This window comes from Mycteria americana, chromosome 1 (assembly GCF_035582795.1).
Source record: "Mycteria americana isolate JAX WOST 10 ecotype Jacksonville Zoo and Gardens chromosome 1, USCA_MyAme_1.0, whole genome shotgun sequence".
NCBI classification, from domain to species: domain Eukaryota; kingdom Metazoa; phylum Chordata; class Aves; order Ciconiiformes; family Ciconiidae; genus Mycteria; species Mycteria americana.
Genome location: NC_134365.1, coordinates 205362069 through 205388421, shown reverse-complemented (window position 1 = coordinate 205388421; position 26353 = coordinate 205362069). Strand labels below are relative to the sequence as shown.

Here is a 26353-nt window from a genome sequence, read left to right as displayed (position 1 = left end):
TTAGTTTCAAGGTTGGGAGACCATGTTTTAGAGACAGATTTGTAGATTTTTAGACTGACTTATGAAATGGTAGGAACTTAAATATTTAACATCTCCCCTCCATAAATGTAAAAAAATAACCTCAGCTGGATTTCCCTGACGTATTTCCTTTCTAAGAGAAATTCTGACTTTTAACAAGGCAAATATTCTTATGTTTCCTCACTAAAGGTGACAGGTTGCTGTTGTCATGTCAAGTTTTCAGGAAAGCTTAGGATCAGGAGACTTGCTACTTCTATAAGTAGCTGTTTTCTTGCCTTATATTGGGTTGCTGCTGTGTTGCATTTGGTGCTGTGTTATGTGCTGTGTTGCATTTCGATGGAAAATCCAGTCTTGTAGTGCATTAAAATATTGTTACTTGCCCTGTATAGTTGTTTTCCTGTCTGTTCATCAGAATTGTTGGGTTTTGTATTAAATATGTAGATCTTTTTCCTAGCAAAAAACAATTTAATAAAAACATAGCAAACACTTGGAGATAGTATCTACAAGAGCAGATACAACTGATACAGGTGAATGGACCATTGAAGTTCATCAGTTTTTCAGTTGTGGGCCATGCTCTGCTTTTGCCACATTGCAATACATTTATCACCTCTTGCATCTTTTCTTGTATAGCCTGTTGGCTGATAAAAGACACCTCCTGCAGTGGCTGGTCTGGAGCTATGCAGAAGTTGATTTGTGTGTTGATAGGAGGGAAGGATGCAGGGGGACAACATGCTGAATGACTAGCTGACTGCTGTCTCTTCTCTGTGGGAAGACCAAACAAAACATGCTGGGTTTTAGCTGTCAAGTGAGCCAAACAGTTTTTCAGTTGCTGGTAAGCCAAACAAATGTCTTTACAAGGTTTTTCTTTTTTAAAGCATGTTCTTACATGGTTACTTTCACTGTTATACAGGAGAGGTCGATTCCCAAATTTTTAAAACACTAATGCTTCTTCTGTCATTTTGTGGGGGTTTTTGGACTTCATTTTGAAGGGGGAAAAGAGGGAAGGACAGTGTATACACAGAAGTGGGGATGTTTTACGTGTGAAAATGATACGGGACATTTTTACTGCATCTGGCTGTGAGATTCATGTTCTCGGACAGGCTTCTGTGCAGTGTCCTGACTTCTGACATCAGAAGGAACTCTGTTGTTCAGTGGCTTCATTACTGCAATAGGATATCGTGATGTGGAAGGACATAGTCCCAGAGTGTGTGTGTCTCAATATTGAGGACCATTTCCACACCAAACACCAAATTTAGAAGAGAGATCTCTCATTGGACTCTGAGCTGTTTTCTCTGAAAATCTGAATCAGCTTGTGCTTTCTAAGGTCACAGAGCTTCCTAGGGGGAAAAAAATTGCATTAGCCAAACCAAGGAGGTGTTAGGCAGTGCAAATCATGTAGTCAAATTCATGTAGAAGATGAAAATGACTTACATACTGAGAATTGGCTTCTTCCCCCTCTTTTGTCCAATATAACATTTATATACCAAGTACGAAGATGAACCCAATGCCCTCCCAGGTTCTACAGTGGTACTAGCTTCTTAGAGATGGGAATACTCTCCCTGTAATCACATTTTCACTAAAGTACCTACCCTTTCCTTCTACTATTATCTCAATACTTTTATGGTTCAGTAGCAACCATTAGTGATACCATGTGGGTGATGTTGTTTTGCAGTATATCTGATTCAACGCAAAGATAGAACTGGGTGTCATCCCCCTTGTACTGGAATTTCTGTCTGTGCATCTCACAGCAGCACCATATATACATACATATATATATATGCATGCATATATATACACACGTACCAGTATATATGTGTATGTGTTTATATACCTACATATATATGCTTTTTTATATACATTTATATGAATATGTGTGCGTAGATAGATAGATATGCACACACATGTTGTATATTGCATAGTGTGAGAGTTAGTCTGATTTCTCTTCACTGGAGGTATGAAGTGATCCAGTTTTGACATTGGGTTGTCATCCTCATAGCAGTACGGTTTTGCTTGTCTGTTTTCTGGAAATAGTAGATGGTATTAAGTGGTAGATTTTCTTCAAAATATTTATTTTTAAGCAATGGATTAACTGTCAAAGCTTTCAGTCAATGTAATCTTTCTCTGTGTGTAGAAAGGCCCTCTAGTACGTTATTTCATAAAATGTAATAAAATGTTTGAGAGATCTGGTGGCTTTGTAGTACTACTGTAGTGTAAGGCTATAGAAGGTCAGGCACATATCTTATGTGTGGGTGCTATTGCACTAGCAACATCTTGAGGTTTTTGTTATCTTTTTAGAGTAACAGAAGATCTAGCTCCATTAAAACATGTTATGTTCCCAAATGTCTGTTTGACTTTTTTTGACATCTGTAGTTGTGTCCTCACAACTCACAACCATAATGGCTTTATGAAAGAAAGTCTGTTTTTATGTTAATTTAGATTTTGGGGGTTTGTGTTTATTTTTAGTGTGATGCATCGTAACCTTATGAGTGTTGAAAGGAACTGGAGTTCCTGCTGTTCTGACAAAATGGAATGATTGCTTTAACTGTTTGATATGTTCTATAATGGAAAACTGATTAAAATGCCATTTTAATGGGGTAGTTTACCTTTTTGCTGAAATACTGTGGCTACGTAGAGCTCTGCTAGCTGTGGTCATACAACCTCTTGGAAAGAGCTTAAGCAAGTAAAAGGTATAACCATTGACATAGACAAGTTAAGAAAGGGTTTCTTATTTTATTACTACTCATTATCTTGTTTACTATTACTGTTTAGTTATACGTAAGTACATTTCATTAAAAGAATTTGGGGTTCCTGAATCATCTTAGTGGTTAAGACCGTCTGTATTTCAAATACTTTTATTTTCTCTACTCAAAAGCAAGCTAAAACCATGCACTGGCACCTGGGTGTGATTATGTCAGTAAGCTCTTCAATGGCAAGTATATGTTACAGTTGAATGTTTGGCATAGAAAGAACATGTAAAAGTATGCTGGAATCCAAACAAAATTTGAGAGGACCTGGCATTTTTTCCATTTTCAGAACAAATGACAAAAAGCATGTATCTGTTGCAGACCGTACATTACTTGTCTGTAAATTGGTCAGATGTGATGTATCCCCTTAATAGCTTGTGACTTTTCTTCAGGGTTTTTTTTTTTTTTTTTTATCTGAGCCATACCTGTGTCAAAATTGCTATTTCTCCAGTGCAGTTTTGGAGGTAGAGCTATCTAATCCATTATGATTCTTTACTTTCTTTTGTTTAACATTAACTATCAGGGCGGATTGCTTAAATATTCATCACTGCTGTTAGACCCAATCACAGTAATGCAATTGAAACATTAGCAGTTTCTCTAATATTGCAGAGACTGAATGATCCTAACTGCAGAGAAAATATCTAACATTATCAAATTATATCAGTCTTTTTATGACTTTTCCATTTTTACAATCTGGGAAAAGTTGAGTAATTCAAAGGAGGCAACCTCAGACTTTCTGGCATTTTAAAGTTAATGCTGCTTCTCTGAGATACACCAGGACAAAACATAACATCAGTAGTTACATGACGAGAATGGGTGTTTAATATATATATCACTATGAGAATTGTGGGATAATGGCAGGAAGTGGAGAGGTCACAGAATGCAAATCCAATTTCCAATTCACACTAAAGCTGTGTGAGCTAATAGATTTAAAAAACATGCTTTGTTAATTTTCTATCTGGTTCTTCTAAGTTAGTCATTTATCTAGCTAATTATTTGTCCTGTGTTGTCAGTTTCTAAACATCCGTACAAGGGTTAGTTGGTATTAATAAACAATTAGGACTTGGGCATCTGTTGCAGAAGAAATGTTTTCTCTGTATCAGTTTGCTGTGGTTTCCTTGAGAGATAGTAAAACATGATCAAATGTGGCTTGTGTCCTACACCAAAAGGATTGTCAGCCCAAGAGTCCAGGACTCAAAACTTACTCATCCTATACAGTTTGTTAGTTTACAGGATTTATAGCTAGCCTGTGTTTCACATTATTAAGTAGATTGATCTGTCCATACTTCAGTCACTCATTTTGCTAGGTAGTACGTTTCACATTGTCACTAGGCCCGTTTGCCATGTGAAAGTATGATATGTATTTATTAGATATTAGTTCTTGATCATTGACCTGTTCCTTTCATGCAGTTCAAGGCAGTTAGGAGTCTGTTAGCATTCTGGGATTTGAGGGGTTTTTTGTTGGTTTGGTTTTTTTCACGGAATTAGTTGATCAATGAGCTGGCAGTAGTACCTTTTAGTTTTCAATTTCCATAGTTTTGGATATAGACTACAATATAAGCTAGTTAGTTTGTATCTGACCAAAACAATTTGAAGACTGTAAAACTGGTAAAAATTGAAGTGAGGAAGGTCAGTCATCTACTCTTCACACTATTTTTCAGAAGGCATGTCATGGTTTTAATAACTTCAGGTACAACAAACAGGACAGTTACTACCTTTGTTAAGTGTACATTGTATTACCAAAGCTGACTTATGGTTGACCTGATGTTTGTAACAGTGTAAACAAAATACCAGTATGAAGATTTCTGTATTATGCCTATGGATAGTAATCTTCACTATTAATAGCATCATAATTTACAAGGATCTTAATTCTGATTGTCTTTTCTCTTCCTACAAATGCAGCTTGTTTGGTTTTTTTATCAGGTAGAAAAATGGGGAAAAACTACCCTGTATTTATCTATTCTTTCTAAAGCATTTTCTCAAATATGACTAGGGAATATAGTATGTTTTCTTATTTTTCACTCTTGCATCTTTTTAAAATCTATCTTTTATCTGGTCTGAGGTTTTGCTGTTTTACAGGGAAAACGCAAAGCAGATTTTTGGCCTAGTCTTTACAAAAAATTAATGAAATACCCAGTTGTCATTGCAGTGGAAAAGATGGCGTTATATGTTTCAGTGTAAATAGTTTGTGAAAAAAAATCCAAAATGCACACACATATGCGCACACATGTATGTGCATGCTTATCTGTATATAGTATGTTTACTTTCCAGGTTTAATATTGTACTCTTTCCCAGTATCACTCAGTATTTCTTCTCCTCACTCTTCCTGAAATTTCCAGGGTATTGTATATTTTTATTTTAATGAAGAAACTTAACTTTTGGTTTAGATTTTTTTTTTTAAATGTATAGAATACAATTTTTGAGATTACTCAGATTGTATTTTTAAGGATCTAATGTGCTTTCAAGTTTATTAGCAGGGAATAATAGCTGTATATAAGTAAGAAATCAATTGTCAGAAATTTTAAGAAATCAATTCACAGCTGTGTTAATTTTACATTTAATTTGTTCTGTGAACTACTCTGGTTTCAAATCTGCATTGTGATGTGATAGGACTGTGATGCTTAAGTCTGTAGATTAAAGAAAAACCAATGAAAATATATCTTGGTCTCAAGGATAAAACCTTTAGCTTCTCTTGTGAATATGAAACTAATTTGGACACCAACCGGAGGAACTGGTCAGAGATTTGCTGGATGCCTTTCCTCTGTTGGCTACTGTTCCCTAAGAAGCAAGTTAATGAGTGTTATGGGAGGGAGGCAGAGCTCTACATATCCTAGGGAAAAAGGACTTTTAAAGCTAGGACACTAAATAGGTAAACTATCCAGTCAATTTTGTTCTAATGCAAATAAACAGGTAGGTTTGTGTATGTTAGGCAATGAGATACTGGGACAAATTGTCAGTTAATTGGATATTATGAAAATAAGCTATAGTACATTTTGTTTAAATTTATTAGAGTTTTCTAGTTGACTCTTGCTTTTCAGCAAGATGATCCAATGTAAAAACAAAAAGTGCTTTCAATATTTAGAGGTTGTCATACTCTGTAACAAAAATTTTTCAAGTGTGGAGTTTACAGGAGACTAGAGAAATGCTTTCAGAATTTTAGCTATTATGAACAAATGCAAAAAGAAAATGTGCAACAGTTTGTGTAAAGGTGGAAGAAGGGGTGACCTATAAAAACATACAAATGAAAATGTATTTTCAAATGAGAGAGAAGGGGCAATATAATTCTGCTCAGTATTAAAAAGAATTAAAGTTTGTTTCCCAGTTTCTCTTGAAAAGAAGCTATATAAACTTTGAACAGTATATTAACTGTAAGTTAGGAAATTAAGTGGCATAGGCAAGTAAGAAGTATCTAAACAAAGCATTGGAAATACTTTTAAAGTTTACATTGCCAGGAATTACCACATTCAAATTTGTAGCTGTGAACTTAGAATTTCATGAGGTTTATAGTGAAGTTATTTGGTTGATGACTGAACAGATATATGCATTTCTGAAAAGAAAAAGCCTCTTTATTAATAACATTTTTATAATTAGGCTTCTATACTAAATAAAAATCTTATTTTTAAGGTGTTAATAGAGGGTAATTGTGAAAAGAGATATTGTTAGATTTTTGACAGAATACCTACAGTAATCGATACGCTCAATTTCAAAGCAAGAAAACTCAGTCACAGTGGAGCTTATTTTCATTAATCCCCTTGACCTAGGCAAGTTTGGTTTCATGTTTAATTCAAAAATCTCATCCCTACCCTCCCACCCCCTTGTCATGTTAATAACTTTCGTGCCATTGGGTCAGTTTTTCTGTGTTTCTGCATTTCTGCTGAAATGTACTCTCTCAATTCCCTATAGAATCTAAATCAGCATTTTTCTCATTTCTTTTTTTTTGAAACCTTTTATCCAGTATTTTCATAGATCTGCTCCCATCACAATTTTTCTTCTCTTAGAGAAAACCAGCAAAAGATGAGTGGCTGTTCTTTCAAAGAGTTTTAATAGTTGACAGAGATAGGTATCTTTTCCCATTAATTATGATTAATTAATCTGTGGAACAAGCTTCCTGTTTGTCTCTGCTTCCAACTCTACTTACTTGTCAAATCTCATATGAAAAGTCTTATCTCTCTTACATATTCCCAAAATCACAAAATTGAATTTATGCCATTTCAGTGATGAACCCCCACCTAGTTAGATGCTTGACCGATCAGATAAATGTTGTGCGATTTCCTGATGCTCACCAATTTAAATAAGTAATTTACATACATAAATATTTTTTCTGAAGTGCACACATTGTGTGTTACAGGAATCTCACTTTGCCACTGAGATGGGAAAGATTACTCTAAGTATATTGGATTTATTGGAATCAGAATCCAAATTCTGATTCTTCAGAAGCTGTAAATATGACTTACAAGAAGGAATATTTGAAATGTGGTTTTGAGTGTTTCAATTAAATTTTTCCACATAGTTGTATCCCCAGCTAACTTTTCGGCTCAATGTTTAAGTGCTTTTTTGAATAACCTTGAACACTGGGAAAGGAGTGCTGAATTATATTAGCAAGGGGTCAGTACTGTGTGAACCCATCTGTGTGGCGTCTGCTCTGCAGCTTGTTTTATTGTACGGATGTTTAAAAGCACAGAGAGATCAGATGTGCAGTTTTCTACAACCTGCATAGGCATATCTTAAAGGAATCCTTTACTGCTGCGAGTTAAATAAGAAACAGTAGTACAATTAACGTAAGTTTCAATGAGTGTCTAGCCTTATCATTGCTCATTGAAAACATAAAGACAGAAAGTATACCTGGAAGTATTTGTATTATATGTGTGCATTACAATAAAAGCATTTGTGCCTTCAGAGAATCCGTTTTTCAAGTTTTTACTCGGTGCATTTTTATCATGCTTCTCCAGTTCATAGATTTTTTCTTAGAGAATTTTCTTAGAATTTGCTTTTTGAAAAATACTAACGTTTGCATACATTAAGGATTTTAGAGCATTTATGTACCAGAATTCCACCTGCATGAATACATACATGTACGCTGCAGCCAAATTTCTCTTAGAACATTGGTATCATCTTGTAGAGAAGAAGAAACCACTGCACAGTGAAGTGCAGATACTAAGTTCACATTTTCAGTTAGTTAACAAAAGCTTGAAGGTAAAGCCAAAACCTGACTATGTTTATGAGAATGTTTATCATGTTGTGTCATTTTTGTGGTGAATACTTTTGCAAGTCTTGGGGAAGATCCTCTGAAATTTCTAGAAGTACTTTTAAGAAGAATTTAATATGTTGGGTTGATAACCCGTATAAATACTTCTTTGTCTTGCCTTTATTTCCTATCAGAGTTCCAACTTGCATTGCAGTTTCTTTTGTATTCTGTTACGTGGTCTTTGTATTTTCCTGGTAGAAAATACTGTGGCTTCACGAAGATCATTAAAATATTGGGGCACATTTTTTCTTTCTTTGCTTAAATTTTACAGAGTAGGCTTTGAGATTACCAAAAATGTTTAACACTTTCCTAAACTTCTCTGCGAGAAAAATATAGGCAGTAAACACAGGAGGAAAAATACTTAAGAAGGTCTTAGAAAGCTATCATCAGCATAGGAAGCTCAGCTGTTCAGTGAAGAACCCAACTGAAAGGTGATTAACTGGTACCCTGTCTTGCCCTGTGCCTCAAATGATCATCTGTAGACTATACCGTGTGTAATCCAAAACTGTATCCAAATAGCTCTAAAGTATGCATACTGGAATAATTTGGCGTAAAAGCTCTTTGGTGTATTTTTAATGAAATATAATTCTTTTGTAAACTAGAACTTGGATTATTAATGAATTGAAATGGTCACAGAAATAAGGTCAAGTGTTTGTATAATTGTTGGTAGGTGAGTTTATTTCTGAAACAGCTTGCAAATGGGAGGTAATTTAAAATGCAAATTTAAAACCAACTGAATAATTGCTATATGGGACTTGTTCCCATTCTTTCAAAGGAAGTTTTTGTAGATTGTGGTGAGTATGTTTGCAGCTTTTTGCTCAAAGTAGAAGTGAAAAAGGTAGCATCTAAAAGAAAACTTTCTGCTGCTTCTATTTGTGTCCCCTCCTCATCCCCCAGGTCATGAGAGACATGGGAACATTGAGGAGGGCTTAGTGAAGGGCCATGAAGGTGATTAGAGGGTTGGGGAACTTGATCTATGTAGATATGTTGATGGAGCTGGGTTTGCTGAGCCTGAAGAGGGGATGTGAGGAGGGGAATCTAATCACAGTCTATTTGAAAGGTAGCTGTAGAGAAAGATGTAGGTAGCTGTCTTCATGAGGGTACACAGGGACAGGGCAAAACCCAACAGGCTCAGGTTGCTTCAGGGGAAATTCTGTCTGGGTAAAAGAAAACAATTCTTTACCATAAGAACAGTGAAACACTGGAGTAAGTTGTCCGGAGAAGAGGTGAAAGACTCTGCTTGACAGGGCCATGAGTAACCTTTAATATAAGGCTCTGTTTTCAAGAAAAGATTGGACCAGATGGTCTCCAGAAGTCCTTTCCAGCCTAAATTTTTCCATGATTCTGTGAATCTGTCTTTTCTCTGATATTCAAGCAAATATGGAGAGAGGGACTAGGCTGGCTGTGGTACTGCTAGTAATTTGTGGAGAATAATAGTCCTGGCTTCTCTAATCTGATCCATTCCTCAGAGTGAAGAGACTGTGCTGTATTAAGAAGGAAACAGGAGGGGAGGGCAGTTCAGGAGAAAGCGGTGCCTGAGCTTTTCAGAGGAGGGATGTGACGGATGGCTGGAATGCAGGGGAAAATACTGTGTAAGTTTGAACATAAGTGTCAAGAAGGGTAGCTGAACAATTGAAGAAACCTAGGACAAAAAAGGGGTAAGTAAGGAGTGAAAAGGCAGTAGCATATGGGTTTGATATATACTTGGTGTATACTAAACAGTTTAAGTACTGAGTGTATTCACCATGTGAGATAAGGTTTGAATGGTGGAGGGACTGATACAGGAGGCATTATATGCCTCTAGGTGCTGAAGGTAGTGTGGTGTGGATAGTCTTGGATAGTCTTGTCTGGTAGTGTGAGTAGCCCTGGGTTATTGAAAGCAAGAGAACTCCGTGAAAGTAATGGAGGAGGATTCTTGAATGTTTTGCAGTTTGAATCACCTGAAAGGGCTGGTGCCTCACCCCTGTTGTCTCAAATACTTGAGAGAAGAAGAGAAAGAAAAAAATATGTGTATTGTTTGGAGCAGGTGTTAACACAGTTATTTGATCATAAAATGGGCCGTGTAAACTTAGAGAGATGAAAGACAATAACCTTTCTCCAAGTCGAACAAATTTCTTTATTTTTCATTGTTTCAGGGAAGTTGGATTGTCTAAGTACATGGATATTTCATTTGCCTTGGTAATCTGTCAAAACATACTTGACATTGTAGTTGCTTTTCTTTTTTTCAGCATCATCATTTTCTCCAGAGAGGAAAGTTAGTTCTGTCCTTAGATTGTTCTGGATCATTCTGTTAGCTGACTAGTGCAACTGTCAACAAAATTTCTGTCTTAAGATGTTTTCTTCACTTTAGTCTATAAATGAAATTGAGGGCATCTCTCTGAAATGTCACTGACATGTCTTGTGTGATGTGTACAGTATATCAGATTACACTTTGCAATATGATTTGGAAATTGTCAGAAAACCTGAATGTGTGCTTTAGTGTGACATTAGTTCATTCAGATCCATTATTACTGCTGCCAATACCTGTTTCTATATAGTGCTTAGATATCTGTAGAAGACAACCACTTTATAGAAAAGGGTTAATACCCTTATCCCTGGTTTAAGATGGGGAATGTTAGTGTACAGAAGAGAAATTCCTTTGCCCGTAGTCACTCACAGAGCGGCAGAGTCTAGGGTTAGAATCTGCATCTTCGTTAAGCAATTTTGTAGTGATGGGTTCTTAAAAGTAGTGTGGTATTGGGAGGAGAGACTATGTTTTGGATTAAATATGACTAATATTTTCTTTTTAATATGAACATTGCATAACCTATGAAAAAATTTTGTCTCAATATGTGGAATTGTCTCTATCCAGATTTTTATTATCCCTACTAAAGAAAATAGATTGCTTTCTGCCATTGTCTGTTTAGCCAGCTGTAAGCCCTGTTGGACAGATTGCATGGTATGCTGATTAATGATACAGGCTGTGGGTGATTAGCCAAGTGTGTAATGAGGTCCATAGTTTCCAGTGTATTACAGAAATGCCATTGATCAATATAACCACACAGTCTGTAGTGTCTTCTGCAAAGTAAATTCAGACTAGTGGAGAAAAGTGGTGTAGCCCCTGAAGAGCTGCTGCAGCGCTATACAGCTGTGCTTATTTTTAGAGGAGGCTTAAATTTAATCTGAGGATTTGAAGGTTTGGTGGGGTTTTTTTCCTTGATATCTTTCTTACTGTGATTATGGGCATCTCCCTACCCCCATTTTTCTTGCAGAATAAATCCAAAAGACTTAATATGCATGTGATAAATTTGGGTGATTTCTACATGTGCTTAAAAAAGTGTATCCCAGCATCCAAGGGCAGGAGGCAAAATAGCTTGATGAATTCTGACAAACAGCGTGCTGTTTTATAAAATGTTCGTAGATCAAGCTGTCAAATGTCAAAGACTGTATATGCTACTTTTGTAGCTGAATATATTTTTTTTTAATATAAAATCAGCACTGGTTAAATACTTCCCTTTTTAGACAATGCTGAAAATATGCAATATGTTTATGACTTTCATTTCACATTTTTAATGCAGTAATTCTGCTATAGGAATGGGGTTTTTTTTCATACTGTGTCCTGAACTGTCATCAGCATCACTGCTTCAAGGCTATATAAATTCAAATTGTAGAGCAGAGTTGGTTCATAAGGTTTTTTTCTTATGAGTGAATTTTTTCTAGAGCAATAACATGAGGTAATTCATTTGCTTATTATTACTACTCTATTAAAACTTCTGTAACTATCTCTTTCTAATTTATAGGTAGTAGCTCAATTCCAAATTTCTTTCGCATCATGAAGCGACAGTTTACTGAAACAGAGTGGGGTGTAATCAAGTCTATGAGTAATGAATGGATGCAGCTGGATATGTTTCATCGGCACTGGGTAATACTTCTTTTTTCCATTTAAAGACTGCCATGCTATAACTTGCACATTCTCTTTTGATATATTTTGTTATTGTTTTCATTACAGTACAATTGTATATTACTTATAGTCACATGTTTATGTGGAGATAATATTTTAATGGGTTTTATATTTTAGTGATTTTTTTTAATGTCAGAATAACTTTGAGAACCATAGTACAGCTGACATTTCCAGAAGAATTTATGACTAGTTTTAAACACCTGCCCAGAACAAGGTAGAGGGTTCATATCTGTATGTGCCACTTGATCATGCCAGTTGCATGTTCATTATAATGCAGCAAGTTAGGCTAGGTATTAACAACGCTGGTAACTTTTTCTCTTGATAATTGCATCAGTCTACCCTCACATTTACAGTAGTAAAGTCTTGAATTTATTTGGTCTACAGTGTCTGCTCAGAAGTAATGTTTATAGAGCAGTTCGAAAACAGCCAGTATGAATAAAATACATTTATTCTGTGTTTTAGGCCTTAAAGGAAAGCTTCTTAAAGGCTGTTGGAGTTGGAATTGGCTTTAACTTGCAAAGAATTGAATTTAATGTGTCTCCATTGCAACTGGAAATAGGGAAGGTATATAAAGAGACAAAAATGCTTCTGGATGGAGATAAAGAAGAAGAGTGGATGTTTGAGGTAAGAAATATTCAAATTTATTTTTTCAATAGTGATAAACAGTCTCAACACCCTATGGTTTTATTGCACATTTGATTTTTTTAATCGCAGCTTCACACCTTTATTCTGTATAACCACATTGAACGTATATCAATCAAAACTTAGGATATAAATCCACAGCATTTTAAAGTATTTTTTATGATTGCAAAAACACCTCAGATATATTCATTATATGAATGCCATTATATAATGGCTTTTTATTTTTTTCTGTTCCTGGAGTATATTTCTTGCACTCTATGAAATTCGGCCTGGGGCGTGCAGGAAGTTCACTGAAGCATGTTCAGACCTGACTTCTGAACAGCGTCTAAGATTGTAAAGTTCTTCATCAGTTTGTCTAGAATGGGACTAGTGATTAACTAACCCCATAAGTTAGTGTTTATGTTAAATGTTTGAAATGGAGGAGGTGTCTTCAGCTCCTTTGGGTTTCTTTCTTCTTGTCCATACAAACTGGTAGAAACGTGCATTTGTGGGTTTGGAGTTACAGTGTGCTGACTGGTTGCTGTCTGTGGGAATGGAGATGCAAAAAACTTGCTTTTGCTTAATTGGAACATTAGTTTGGGCTCAATCTTCTGAGTGTTGGGGTTTGGGTTTTTGTTTGTTTTTCCTTCTTGAAGTTATTGAGACTTATCACTAAAACATCTATCCTGTTAGATTTGGTTGAAAATTATCAATAGCATCTAATGTAGTTTAAAAAGTGTAGAGAGAAAGAACTGATAGGGACATGGTTTAGTGGTGGACTTGGTAGTGTTAGGTTAATGGTTGGAGTTGATGATCTTAAGGGTCTTTTCCAACCTAAATGATTCTATACAAATATCTCAAATTATTTAATTACCTTAAGAAACCCTTAAAAAAAAAAGTTAAACAAATCACAGTACCATTTCTCTACACCCCAGAGGCACTTTCATTCAACCACTTAAAAAACAAAGGAAGAAATGCAAAAGACATTGTGACTTCAAAATTGTCTGTAAAGGCCACTTGTTCCAGTCTGCCATAAATTTGTGCAGCTGGTATATAGCTGACTAGCAATTCAAAGAATACATACTGTGCAATTTCACAAAATAGTCAAGTGCACTTTTTAATAAGAGTACTCAGTTTCCAATACTTGTTTACATTTTGAAAATATCTACATTGTTGGAGACAACTGTTCCAGTAGAGCTTGTCTAAATGACAAATTTCTGCTGTATGCTTGTTTTGTGTAGTATACAAACTACATGTATGGTACACGTGTAGTAAAAAAGAATGAGTGTACCAATAACATTTAACTTATAGCATAGGTTGACCTCTTCATAATTCATTCCTTTCAGCATTTCTAGCCACATTTGTCTTTGTGTTATTTTAAAAGTCTACCCATACTAAATGAGCCCTCTTACTGATATTGCCATACTCTGTAGGAATTGAGGATGTCATGAAATTCACTAGTTGGAATTATAGACTAGCAAAAGAAGATCTTAGGAAAGACTGTGACACATCTTGTAATAGAATGCTTTCTGTATTAATGCTAACAGTGTACCATTGTCAAGGAAGCATCTACCTCTTTTGATTGACTTCTGGAACTCCTAATTTTGGTCTTTGACATGCCTGTGGTTGATTGACTAAAATAGCCTGAAGATGATGATGTAGGTAGCTCCCTGTATTACTTAAATCCTTTATAATTATTTGATTTTTCCTTATTACTTAGTAATTACTGCTAGAAGCTTAATTTAATTTTTGTCTGAGGAATGTCTCCTCTTCCATGCTTGCCTTCCTGCTTCCCAAGAGCGCAGCCTTACAAAGAGGCGGATTATAGTATTTCAGAGAAAAGATTTATTATCAAGTTTCATTTAAATACAAGCTCAATTGGGATATAATTTCATTTAAATATCAACATTTATTAAAATTAAATTTAAAAAATAATTAGTTTTTCGGTTACCAATCCCCAGCCTAAAATTAAGCATCACTTTACTTTTTTGTCTTCTCCCAAGCTTCTTTTAATTTTGTGCCCATTTTCTTACTTACAAAAGTCTTTTTTTGCTTCATTATTTGCCCTTGAGCCAAATTCTTGAAACAACTTGTTAACTGAAATTTTGAGAAATCTGGAAGAGTCACCCAAGAGATGTCATTAAGAATCACCTGTAAGACTGCGTATTACTGGTATAGTATTTCCCTTGTGTTTCCTGTTGTGCTGAGTTTGCTTGAGTGAACTTTTTCTATCAAATAAAAAAATATAATGACCTCACTTTTACTTTTCAGATATGCCTATATCTTTATGATAGGAGATGATTGAAGAGAGCAAGGCTGTTTAAAGTCCAATTATCACAGACGTTGGATTGTCTTATTTCAGTTTTAAAGAGAATCTAATTTACCAAAAGCAGAAGAGAGAAATAAAGGGGATTTTACCCATGTAAATTACACAGAATATTCTGAAATCTCCTTCAGAAAGTAGCATGTAATGTGAAAAAAGCAACTTAAAAGCATAAAGACTAGAAAAAGATCTACCACCTTATACTTGTCATGACTAAAAGGTCAAGAGAAGTACTAGTGAGTTAGAGTAAATCAAAGTTGACACTGTTCAGACAGCCTGTAACTGTTCACAATAAGAGCAAAGCCTGTTTGTATTGGATGTAGAATTTTCTGTGAGCATTAAAAAACAATTAATTTTCTGTTATTTCGTTGTAAATACCAAATGAACTACCATGTTCTCTAGTTGGCTGTTTGCAGTCCCTTTACCAAGGGTTTAGTTTTGTTTGAAGTCTCTTTCCCCTCCTCCACTCGTCATATATTTTTGAGCTTGGATAGAAGGCAGTAGCTCAGAAACAGCCTCTTGTTGATCATGATGGATTGGTTTAGCTTTAGGCACTTGTTTTCATATAGTACTCTAGAGATTGCTACTCAGATTCCCTCCAACTGTTTTGGAAGGAGTAGGAGAAAAAATACAGTAAAACTCCATTTAAAAACATAAATTTGATTTTAAGATATGTCTGCTATGTGTGTTAAATATGCTTTACTCACATAAGCAGTGCACACTTTCCTCATTTTAAAAAGATGAATTTATTTAGTAATACTGAAAAGTTTACTAGCCCAGTGAAGAGTGATACAGTACTTGTGTCAGGGTGTTAATTTAGGATGGAGTCTTTATTCTGATGATTATTACTGCTATTACTATGGGTAATTCTGTATGCTCCGTTTACTTCCTTTGAAGAAAATAAACTTACAGAATGAAGTACTAGTTAATTTTAATAAAAGTGAAAGAAGCTGGTTGATAACAATTATGACAAATTTTATAATTTAAGAGAGATAAACATAAGTTTATAGTATATATATCTCTAGAAGATCTGATATGTGGGAAAAAACCTAATTACTGATTTGCAAAATGTTAAGTGTGTTCATGACTCTCTCCTTATTTGTGCAGTTAATCCAGTTTTGTTAATCTCCCAGTTAATCTCCCAGTTTTGTGCAGTTAATCAGGAAGAATGGCTAGACAGCACTTACTGGAATCTCTGTTAAAGAAGAATCTTAAATAAGACATAAGACAGTTCTGCTCTGGTCCCTACCTCAATTTTGGATACAACCAGTTTATAAAGAAAGCAACCAATTTATCCTGAACCTCACTTGGGGATTGAGAATCACCTGGCATCACTGCTGCTACCCAAATAATTGTTTGCATTTTTTCACAACAAATATTTGCTTGGTTTGTCTATATGCAAATACATTACTTCCAGAATATGAATTTCAAACTGAGATTACCTGAGTCAATTTGAAACATATTTAGTAATTGTTGTTGGTATGCAACTGTAATGGAGTCTTTCACCCTCAGTAAGAGAAGTTAATCCTGTTGTATTATAAGGAATAAATAGGAATGAAAATTTATACTTCTAAGACTGGCTAATCCAGCTGGATTCACAGAGCAATCAGTTCTGCTGGCTGAGAAGGTACAGTTTCCTCATAAGCTGTCTGTTGTTGAGTGAATCCAGAATGATTTGAATCCCAGACCACACCATTCTGCCGAGCCTTTGAAATGAGGTCATTATAAGGCTCTGTGTGCCTGTAGCTTGAACAGCTCTAGTAACACTTCGGTTCTGTGCAGAGAAAACCAAATTTTGATCCATTATGTTTTCTCATTTATCAAGGGGAATTGTAACAAAACAAACTCTTTACCTCAGAGGAATTCTGTATGATTGTCCTCTGTCTCTTTTTGTTTAATCATTTATTTCCATTTAAGAAGTTGGATTGATTTTATAAGCTGGTATAGCAATATCTCCAGATGAATAGGGAAGCAAGCTGATTCACTGTTTTTTATGGTTTCAGTATGTTTCATTAACTCCATACCTTAAGTTTTTTGCTGGCCACCAGTAGGGGCCAGGAAGGATGTCCTTCCCTTCTGTATTTGGTTTGGATTTACATTTCTCTGAAGCAGCAAAGATAAGATGAAGGGCATAATTTGTTATGTTTTATTGTAAGATGCTGAAAACTCTTTTGTGACCACAGAGAAGGTCACAAAAAGTCAACCTTCTGGATTCGTTGTACATTGGGCAGGGTCTCTGCAGAGGAATGGTCCCCTAAAGAGTCACTGCCTGTTAAATGCAGCTTTGAGCTGACAAAAAATTGTTTTATTAACAATATGTAAAAGACTTTATCTATAATATGCTTTTAGTTCCACAAACAAGAAGTAATACATAAGTTCACTTCACAAAAAGAAATTTCTGTGTGTTTAGCTTAAAGCTGTAACACAGTTGTTTGTAAACTTCTGAATGCAGATGTAGGCCACTGCCGAATGTGCTGTACTGTGTCCTCTGTCCTGATCAGTCTTTAACTTCTTGGACATGCAAAAAATGAAAGAAGGGGGGAAAATGAAATTATTAAAAACTAGATGTAGTAATTTTTCCATCTGGACAAACACAAAACACTGCCACCCTGGAACTACATGAATTGTTTAGCAACACTTGATCAAACATCTGATTTTCATAGTCTTTTTTAATTTTGAGGAATTTCTAGAAATGTGCATGATGTGTACAAATGGTTAGATTTCATCAAACCTGAGGTAGCATTCTTTATGCTTGACTTATTTTTAGTCTCGTACCCTACTAAAGGAATGGAAAACTTAGTAAAATACTTCATAGTAAGTACACCTATAGCTCTTGCAGTCGTGGGAAATACTGCTTACACTGCAGATTTGTTAGTGTTTCTCATGTGCATTAAATATTTCTCTTATTCTAGACAGAATTGAAATAATCATTTTGTTACTAGTGCTTTGCAGAAAGGTAAAACAACATGAGCTTGATGTTCTAAGTAGGTGATGGATACAAAGTTCACTGCTAAATCTGTCAAATAGGCACTGTTTTGGTGCTGAAGAGATCAAAGTTCTACTACCACACCAGCACCTATCTACCAAGACATCCACATCTTTGCCAGTAAAGTCCCCCAACCTTATAGTTGTACTGCTGCTACACATGGCTAAAGCAGCTGCTCTCTTGGCTGAGCTGGATTGAATAGATCTGAGCTGAGCATCTTGGCGCTTTTTTTATATACGGGGCTGTTTGGGAATCACAGAAATGGTATCCTTGCAACTGAAATCTCTGAAAATCCTATATAGTAGTTGAGCTGTAGAGAAGCCTAATGCAGACTGACATCATTGTTTTAAAAGACATTTTGCTTAGATTAAAAGAAAAAAAAAAAAAAGGTAACCAACAACCTGTCAGAGGAAGTAGAAGGACATCATGATGCTTTCTTTATATTGTAATACAGTGCACTTAGAGTATTTCCCAAGGAAGTGGAAACTGGAGTTTGGGTCTTAACTCCCAGGAGAATATCCAGACTACTAGCTGATTTTCAGATCAATGGTGATATCTAAATTATTCATTTTTCTAGGTAAAATTCTTGTTATTCTTGATTTCCATTTTAGAAAGTTTGTGCAGAAATGATGTGAAAATTTTTTGGATAAAGAAGCAATGAAAACATTATTTCTCCCCTCTCACCTTTATATATATGTAAAAAAAAAAAGCCAACAGGATTATGACTTGACTATAGAATAAACATTATTCAGAAACAGTATATAAAAGTGTGGTTTTTTCTGAAATTAATTGTTTAGGATGAATTCTTAGCCTTTCCAGAGGAAAACACTTTTAACAAAACTATTAAATAGGTAAACTGTATTACTAAATAGATACCTAAAAATGTTTTTTGAGGAAAATTGATTCATATTTACACAGAGTAGTGCTCAGACTGCCATGTCAGAAATTTGAAGTTGTGATCTTACATGCTGTTGGAAGCCAAGAGTGAGAGAGTCATTGGTTTAAGTTTACACTTACATTGTTGTTTTTCAGAATACCTCCCAGAAGTTCACAGTTCATCTCATTGGAAAACAGATAGCTAAGATGGGTTATATGGCTTGTGGCTTAGAAGGGACTGGTAAAGGAATGCTAAGGTCACAAAATTGAATATAAATATCTGCAAATGGGTGAGGTGATAGTAACCTATAATAACCAGTTCAGCCCTGCTAATTTTTTAATGTATCTGCATCCTTGAGCTCTCCAACAAAACTGCTAAAAAGGACTACTGCTTTTTAAATGTCATTATTTTAAAGTATTTAAATGATGCTCTGCTATTGTTTGGAACCATATTCTAAACATTAATATAGTCTTTGCTGGAAACAGAGTAAAGAAAATGCATTTATATTGCCATTTTTCATCTTTACTAGGAAATCCGGTTAGATGACCATCATCATGTTGCAGTGGCTCTCGGGAAACAGGAGGAATTTGGACAGAAGCATTCTGATGTAAGAAATTATGAAACATTTTCAGGTCTTGGTAACTAATCACTTGAACATAAACTTAGTCTGATTCTGTAGCTAAAAGTGTGTTATCTCAGATGTAGGGCCAAGAAGAAAGCTTATCTTAAGCACAGTATTAACCGAATTGTTACTGAACTGTAACCTCTAGTTCTGTTGTGACTATTTCAGGAAAGGTCTGGGAAGGAGAAATAGTTTCAGAGGACAGCAACAGATAATGTCAAATCTGGAATGTATGCGTTACGGCGTTCAGTGTGTTCATTCAAGAGAAGATTAAGTGATTTTTGTCACAGCCTGCTAGTACTCATGTGGGAAAGATGGTTTTCGCAGAGGGAAATGGAGGCAGTGAACCAATCTGGACTGCTAAACCAGTACAGCACCTCACCAAGTTGATTTTAATGGGGGACTGTCAGTGCATGTATCCCAGAGCAGATTCATCTCTCAAACACCATTATGACAAGATAACCCTCGAGACAAGCAACAACAACCAACAGATGGGAGGAACAGCAGTGTTAGTCTTCATTCCATGTGCTCTCTTTATTGAGAGAAGCAACAAAGCTACTTAAAAGCTTTTCAGGATTTTCTGTGTAATTTAACAAAGACCTGGGTCATGAAAATAGCAATAAAAGTCAAATTTGAGGCAGACTGGCAAGTTGTAGCCGAAATAGCCAGACAGTCAGCAAAGGAAAGTGTGACAAATTGCCAGGTTTGTCTGTGGTGTTTTAGTGCTCACAACAAAATTGGTTAGTTGTTTTCTGTTATTTAGATACGAAGGTTCTGCCAGGAACTAGAAAAAAATAATTAGTATATGAATGGATAAAAGGATGAAAGTGGTCATGCACACATCTATCATGGTCATAAAGTCTGAGTCTGTAATCATGGATAACACAGAGAAGCAGACCTTTTAACTAGTACTGGTTAGATTAAAAAAAGATTTATAAACTACCTTTGAGTATTTAGTGTGGTGAATCAGTGCTCAAATATTCTTTAAGAAAATATGTGCATTCTGTTTGACAGGACATACTTAAGTTCCTGGTGGGGTTGCATATCATCCTTCCTGCAGGAATACTGATAAATGTCAGTCTGAGGTGAAAAGAAGGTGGCCATTATTTCTAAAGACAATTACCTAAGTATTCTACAAAAATCCAGGATTTTTAAGTATTGACCTTCATCACTGTCACATACCTTAAAATTATCATAGAAAGAATAGGCATGGTATCAGGAGTTATGATGAAAAGTCTTTGAATCAAGAAAGTCTCAAAGGCATACTTGTCCACTGACTAAATTTGTGATGACCTAAATTTCATTACCTCAATTCACTGAAAAAAGGTCATTTTAAATAGGACAAGTGAGCATTCTGTGACTCCCCAATATGGAAATGAAGTGAAAATTTCTGTAGTATTGCATTGTGCCTTCTCAGGACAACTCCTAACAGGAATGTGGAGGAAACAAAAGTGGCCTTCTCTCTTTCCAACAGAACTGTAAAAAAGGATTCTATGTATTGCTAGATGTGTTGAGAGGAAAAGGTGTTCTTCATCTTAGTTTAAAAAAATTGAGTGTGTAGACATTATGCTATTGCTTCAGGATGTCAATGCTTGTCTCTGTTCCCTCTCTGCTATCACAGGAGTAATTCATTAGGTCCTGTTTGCAGAACCTGTACTTTCAGTGAGCTTTCTTCCCAACCTGATAGCAATTACCTACAATTCACAGGAAAGACCACTTTAAAGTACTATAATTTAAATTCTCCAGTGTCAAGAATCTTAACAAAATGTCTCCTAGTGATTGCTATATACTTGAAGAGACAGAACATTTATCTGCACTCTTACCTAGATCTAGACAGTTATCTGAGGCAGGTCTCAATGAAAGATGGCTGAGTTTATAATTCTTTAATTCCTATGTGTGCTATAAAATATCTTTTCACCTATCACTTGCTAAATTTCACAGGACTTGTGATGAATTCAGTCAGAACACTCTTCAGACAAGCACATGCTGAAGTTCAAACTAGATTTCTTAAGCCTCTGAGCTAAGTAGATTGTTAGCTCATATTTGGTATGCACCTGTGATGTCACTTGCATGGCTCTAGGCACAGTTTCTGCAGCTTTACCTCATCTCCAGAATGCCAGATGAACAGGAATGTCTCAACACCATGTCACTTGTGTGAGGATATAAAGTGACAGGCAGCTCAATTAATTTTGCTTTCAGTCTGCATTGGACAACTTTGAGTTTTGCTGTTCTGTTACAACGAACACAAACCATTTTGTTGTCTCTCCATTTATTCCTAACAGGAGCTTACTGCTCAAACACTGAAGTGGAGAATAGACATTTTTGCCCTTTTACATATTTAATGACCTACCTTCATTGATGTAGCAGGAAGGGATAACAAAATCAACAAAATGGTCTTTAGGCAAGGTCATCTCCAGCACTTGCATGTAAGCAAGCAAGTGCCTACAAGGCATCATTATGGACAAATCCTCCAAACCCTTTCCAGGCACTCAGCATGCTGGGGTGCCTCTCTACAGTGCCTGTACACTAGTGCACACGGTATGGGGAATAAACATGATGAGTTGGAGATCTGTGTGGAATTGCAGGGCTATAATTTTGTTGGGATCATGGATGGCTCCCATGGCTGGAGTGTTGCGATCAAGGGGGTACAGGCTTTTCAGGAAGGACAGGCTGGGAAGATGAGGAGGGGGGAGCTGCCCTTTTGTGTGAGAGAGCAACTGAAGTGCATGGAGCTCTGCCTGGGGATGGATAAGGAGCTAGCTGAGGGTTTATGGGTTAGGATTAAAGAGAGGGTGAGTCAAGGTGACATTATAGTGGGTGTCTGCTATATGCCACCTGACCAGAAAGTGGATCAGGCCCTCTACAGACAAATAGCCTCCTATGTGCAGGGCCTGATCCTCATGGGGGACTTGAACCACTGCAATATCTGCTGGAGGGACACAGCAGGACATAAGCAATCCAGGAGGCTCCTGGAGTCCATTGACAACAACTTACTCCTCCAAGTGATAGAGGATCCAATGAGGAGAGACGCTCTGCTGGACCTCGTACTCGCCACCAAGGAGGCGCTTGTTGGGGATGTAAATGTCAAGGCTAGCCTTGGCTGCAGTGATCATGAGATGATGGAGTTCAGGATCCTGGGGACAGGGAGGAGCGCTCACAACCCTGGACTTGAGGAGAACAGACTTTGGCCTCCTCAAAGATGTTAATGATCTGCATCCTGTTTGCATCTGCATCCTGTTTAACATCATCATTAATGACTGCCCCATTAATGATCTGCATGATGGGACAGTGTACCCTCAGCAGGTTTGCTGGTGACACAAAACTGGGAGGAGTGGTTGATATGCCAGGGAGTTGTGCTGCCATAGAGACCTCGACAGGCTGGAGAAATGGGCCAACAGGAACCTTATGAAGTTCAACAAGGAGCAGTGCAAAGTCCTGCACCTGGAGAGGAACAACCCCAGGCACCAAGATGTGCTGGGGGACAGCCAGCTGAAAAGCAGCTTTGCAGAAAATGTACTGGGGGTCCTGGTGGACACCAGGCTGAACATGAACCAGCAATGGGCCCTTGCAGCAAAGGCGGCTAACAGTATCCTGGGCTGCATTAGACGAAGTATTGGCAGCAGGTCGAGGGAGATGATCCTTCTCCTTTACTCAGCACTGGTGAGGCCACACCTACGGTGCTGTGTCCAGTTCTGGGCTCCTCAGTACAAGAGAGAGATGGACATGCTGGAGAGAGTCCAGCAAAGGGCCAGAAATATGATTTCGGGACTGGAACATGTCTCCTATGAGGAAGAGCTGAGAGAGCTGGGACTGTTTAGCCTGGAAAAGAGAAGGCTCAGGGGATCTTAGTAATGGATCTAAATACCTGAAGGGAAAGTGCAAATTAGACAGAGCCAGGCTCTCTTCATTGGCGCCCAGTGACAGGACCAGGGGCAGTGGGCACAAGCTGACACAGAGGAGGTTCCCTCTGAATGTCAGGAAACACTTTTTTTCACTGTGAGGGTGACCAAGATTGCCCAGGGAGGTTTGTGGAGTCTCCATCCATGGCGATATTCAGAAGCTGTCCGGACACGGTCCTGGGCAGCTGGCCCTAGGTGGCCCTGCTTGAGCAGGGGATGTTGGACCAGATGACCTCCCAGAGCTCCTTTCCCATCTCAGCCATTCTGTGATTACCAGACATCAGTATTCGCTCCCCAAGAAGGTAACAGTACCTTAGCCTGCATCAAAAATGTGTCAGCTTGTGTGATGTACAGAATAATCCCACTGCACAGTAGCCCTGCTGAATTCTATCAGATATTAAATATTAAGAATATGTTGCTTGAGCAAGTGCTGAATTTAGAAGCTATAGGATCAGCTGTATTCATGTTCGATTCATGCAGCTGTAGTATTTGCCTGCTGTGTGGAAAGAATTACACTTGCAGATAGCATACAGCAGGCTGCACAGTAAGATGTGCTCAAAAAACCAAACCTTTTTTTCTTTGAAATGTGATTCCCCCCCCCCCCCCCCCCCCCCCCCCCAAAGTGATGGAACTAGCACAGAGACCATGACACTCTCATCTCTAATATCTCAGTCTGCATTTAATCAGGATTTAACATGGGGAATTGTGGGTTCATTGGGACCACTTTTGTCTTTAAATAGGATGAGTTTGAGAAGCGTGCACAACCTCAGTGACTGCTGGTATTAAAAAGTGTGTGAATAGGCACACCTCTAGTAGAATAAATCCTCATGCTATCATCCCAAATAATCATGTCTGCTGGAGAATGAAGTACAGTTTGTTTGGGTTTGTGGATGGGTTTTTTTCTTCCTTTTTTCTGGACTTAAATGCTCATTCTGTGGTATTTACAGCATTCTCTATCCCTCATTCTTTCAGTTTTCTGAACTGAGTTTCAAAGAAAAGCTTGCTTTTCCTGTGTGGCCTGTTACATGTTTCTATTAGTTACTGTATAGCCTAAATTAGGGACAGTGACATTGGTCTCAACTGGAATATTTCCTTTCTTCTTCAGTAAGCAATGTGTAGTTTAAACTGGATGGGGAATATTGCAGGAAGAAAATTGAGATTTATTGATTCATGTAATACTAATACGTATTTTCTCATGTAATACTAATATGTATTTTCCTTAGGTATGTTCCATGGAGCCTAACCAACCACAGTTTACATTATTGACTTTTGAAGATTTAGTTGCATCTGGTATTCCAGTCGCACCTGAGGATTCTGCATATTGGGATAATTTTTGTTCTAAGCAGGAGAGTCCAGTGAAACAGAATTCACATTCAAGACAAGAATGTTTATAGGAAAAAGAAAATTGACAGGGTTGTTATACTGTTACTCTACGTAATTGAGAGTGTGGGAATAAGTGTACATGTGTAAATAAAACATTTTTTTCCTTATTTAAACTAAGAGTCTGATTTTCAACTTTTAAAAATTGTCATTCTTCATCAATATCTTAAGGAAGATGTGTGTTTCCTCACTGAAGGAATTCTGAGTGAAAAGTCTCAGCTGACCACATGCTTTTTTGCTTCTTCAGGCCTATGGTTCTTACACTTCAATAATTACCCATGCTAGGAACAGGGACCAGAGCTACAATAATGTTGTTGATTAGTCAACAAGTGTTTAATATATAAAAATGTGTTTCTATACTTCATTTATGCTGAAGCTTAAATTATGATACTGCCTTTTCTCTTACAAAAATAATAGTTTTAATCTCGGATTAAAAAAGCCAGAAGAATTGGTACAAACCCTTTTGCTGTTACTATATGGTGCAAGTGTTTGTACAAACACTTTGTATTTGTGTAATAGCAGGCTGAAGAAGTCTGAATCTTAGTAGTCTTGGAACTACATCTGTGCAAAACTAGTTTGAGGCAGGGAATTAAGTTATAAGTATTTCATATCGTTCTCACTTACAATCTTTGTTAATTAAAGCTTCCTGAATGTAACTTACGATTTGATTTTTAACAGTTCTTTTTGTATTTTTTCCCTCAGCAATAGATATGAGCCAAACAACAGTTCAGTTTTCCTCGACTTGCATTTACGTCTGTACTGTCATAGAAACTAAATCATGAGGGGAAACCAACAAAAAAAACCTATTTACTTTTTTCAAATAGTCTCGTAACATCTGAAGACAGGATATTTTATTGTCTTACAGTGAATTAAATTCTTGAGAAGATCTGTAGATCTTGAGTGCACCTTTAGAATATTTTGTATTCTTTTTCAAAACAAATCCGATTTTGTGCCATTACCTCTCACTTTTCTTTCTAGAAGTCATACATACATAATGGTCCGTCTAAATGTAAGGAGACATACTGAACAGAATGAGTCATACTGAATGGAACGATTTTCACAACTAAAGAGAGTTCATCTCTGTCCTACAGTTAAACATAGATCTTCAGTGAATTTGGGTTTGTGTACAACTTGGCTGCACCCTGTATCCTGACCAAAGGAGAATCTACTTGTAGTGTAACTCTTCTCTCCAGACTCCACAGGAGTTAAATTAGATGTTCAGTAACTTCAAATCTGAAGTTAACAGAAATATAGAATAATTTATATACAAATAATTTATATACAAATTGTAAGTCAGGTATTCCAGACTGATTTTTTTTTAAATGAAATACAACTTGCAGTAAATAATTGGCACTCCATGGAGGCCAGAAAAGGCTATTCAGTGGCTATGTAATGGTATCATTTACTGGGATAGGATATTTTTAACTGATTCAGTTGACTCCGTCTTACTCTCTGCTACCTGAAGTGTACTATAATCCCAGATGGGCAAGCACATGAAGGTGCTTAAGAGCTGAGATAACTAGAAGTGTTGCCAAGCTGAAAGAAAGGACTTGTTCTGCAACAGGTTTTGAAAGTCTGCAGAATAAGGAGGCTTATTCAGTATGAGGGGCTGGAGAGTACTGAGCTCCATGGCTGGCTGGCTGTTAACTGGTCCAGTACATGCCAATCCTCACTAGTCACTGAGGACCCCGTCAATTG

General features: G+C 36.7%; 1 protein-coding gene across 2 annotated transcripts in view; it reads left to right on the top strand.

Moving 5' to 3' along the window:
* The window catches only part of AASDHPPT (aminoadipate-semialdehyde dehydrogenase-phosphopantetheinyl transferase), a 34370-nt gene extending 8535 nt beyond the window's left edge, over positions 1 to 25835 (top strand). The window contains exons 3-6 of one of the 2 annotated variants that reach the window (XM_075491003.1): positions 11787 to 11908; positions 12410 to 12571; positions 19284 to 19361; positions 24499 to 25835. In XM_075491003.1, the coding sequence (XP_075347118.1) occupies positions 11787 to 11908; positions 12410 to 12571; positions 19284 to 19361; positions 24499 to 24669 (533 nt within the window). In that variant the 3' untranslated portion in view covers positions 24670 to 25835. Of the gene's footprint in view, positions 1 to 11786; positions 11909 to 12409; positions 12572 to 19283; positions 19362 to 19544; positions 22571 to 24498 lie in introns of those variants that run through there. The other variant, XM_075491004.1, reaches the window with a different exon arrangement.
* The last annotated feature ends 518 nt before the right edge of the window (positions 25836 to 26353 follow it).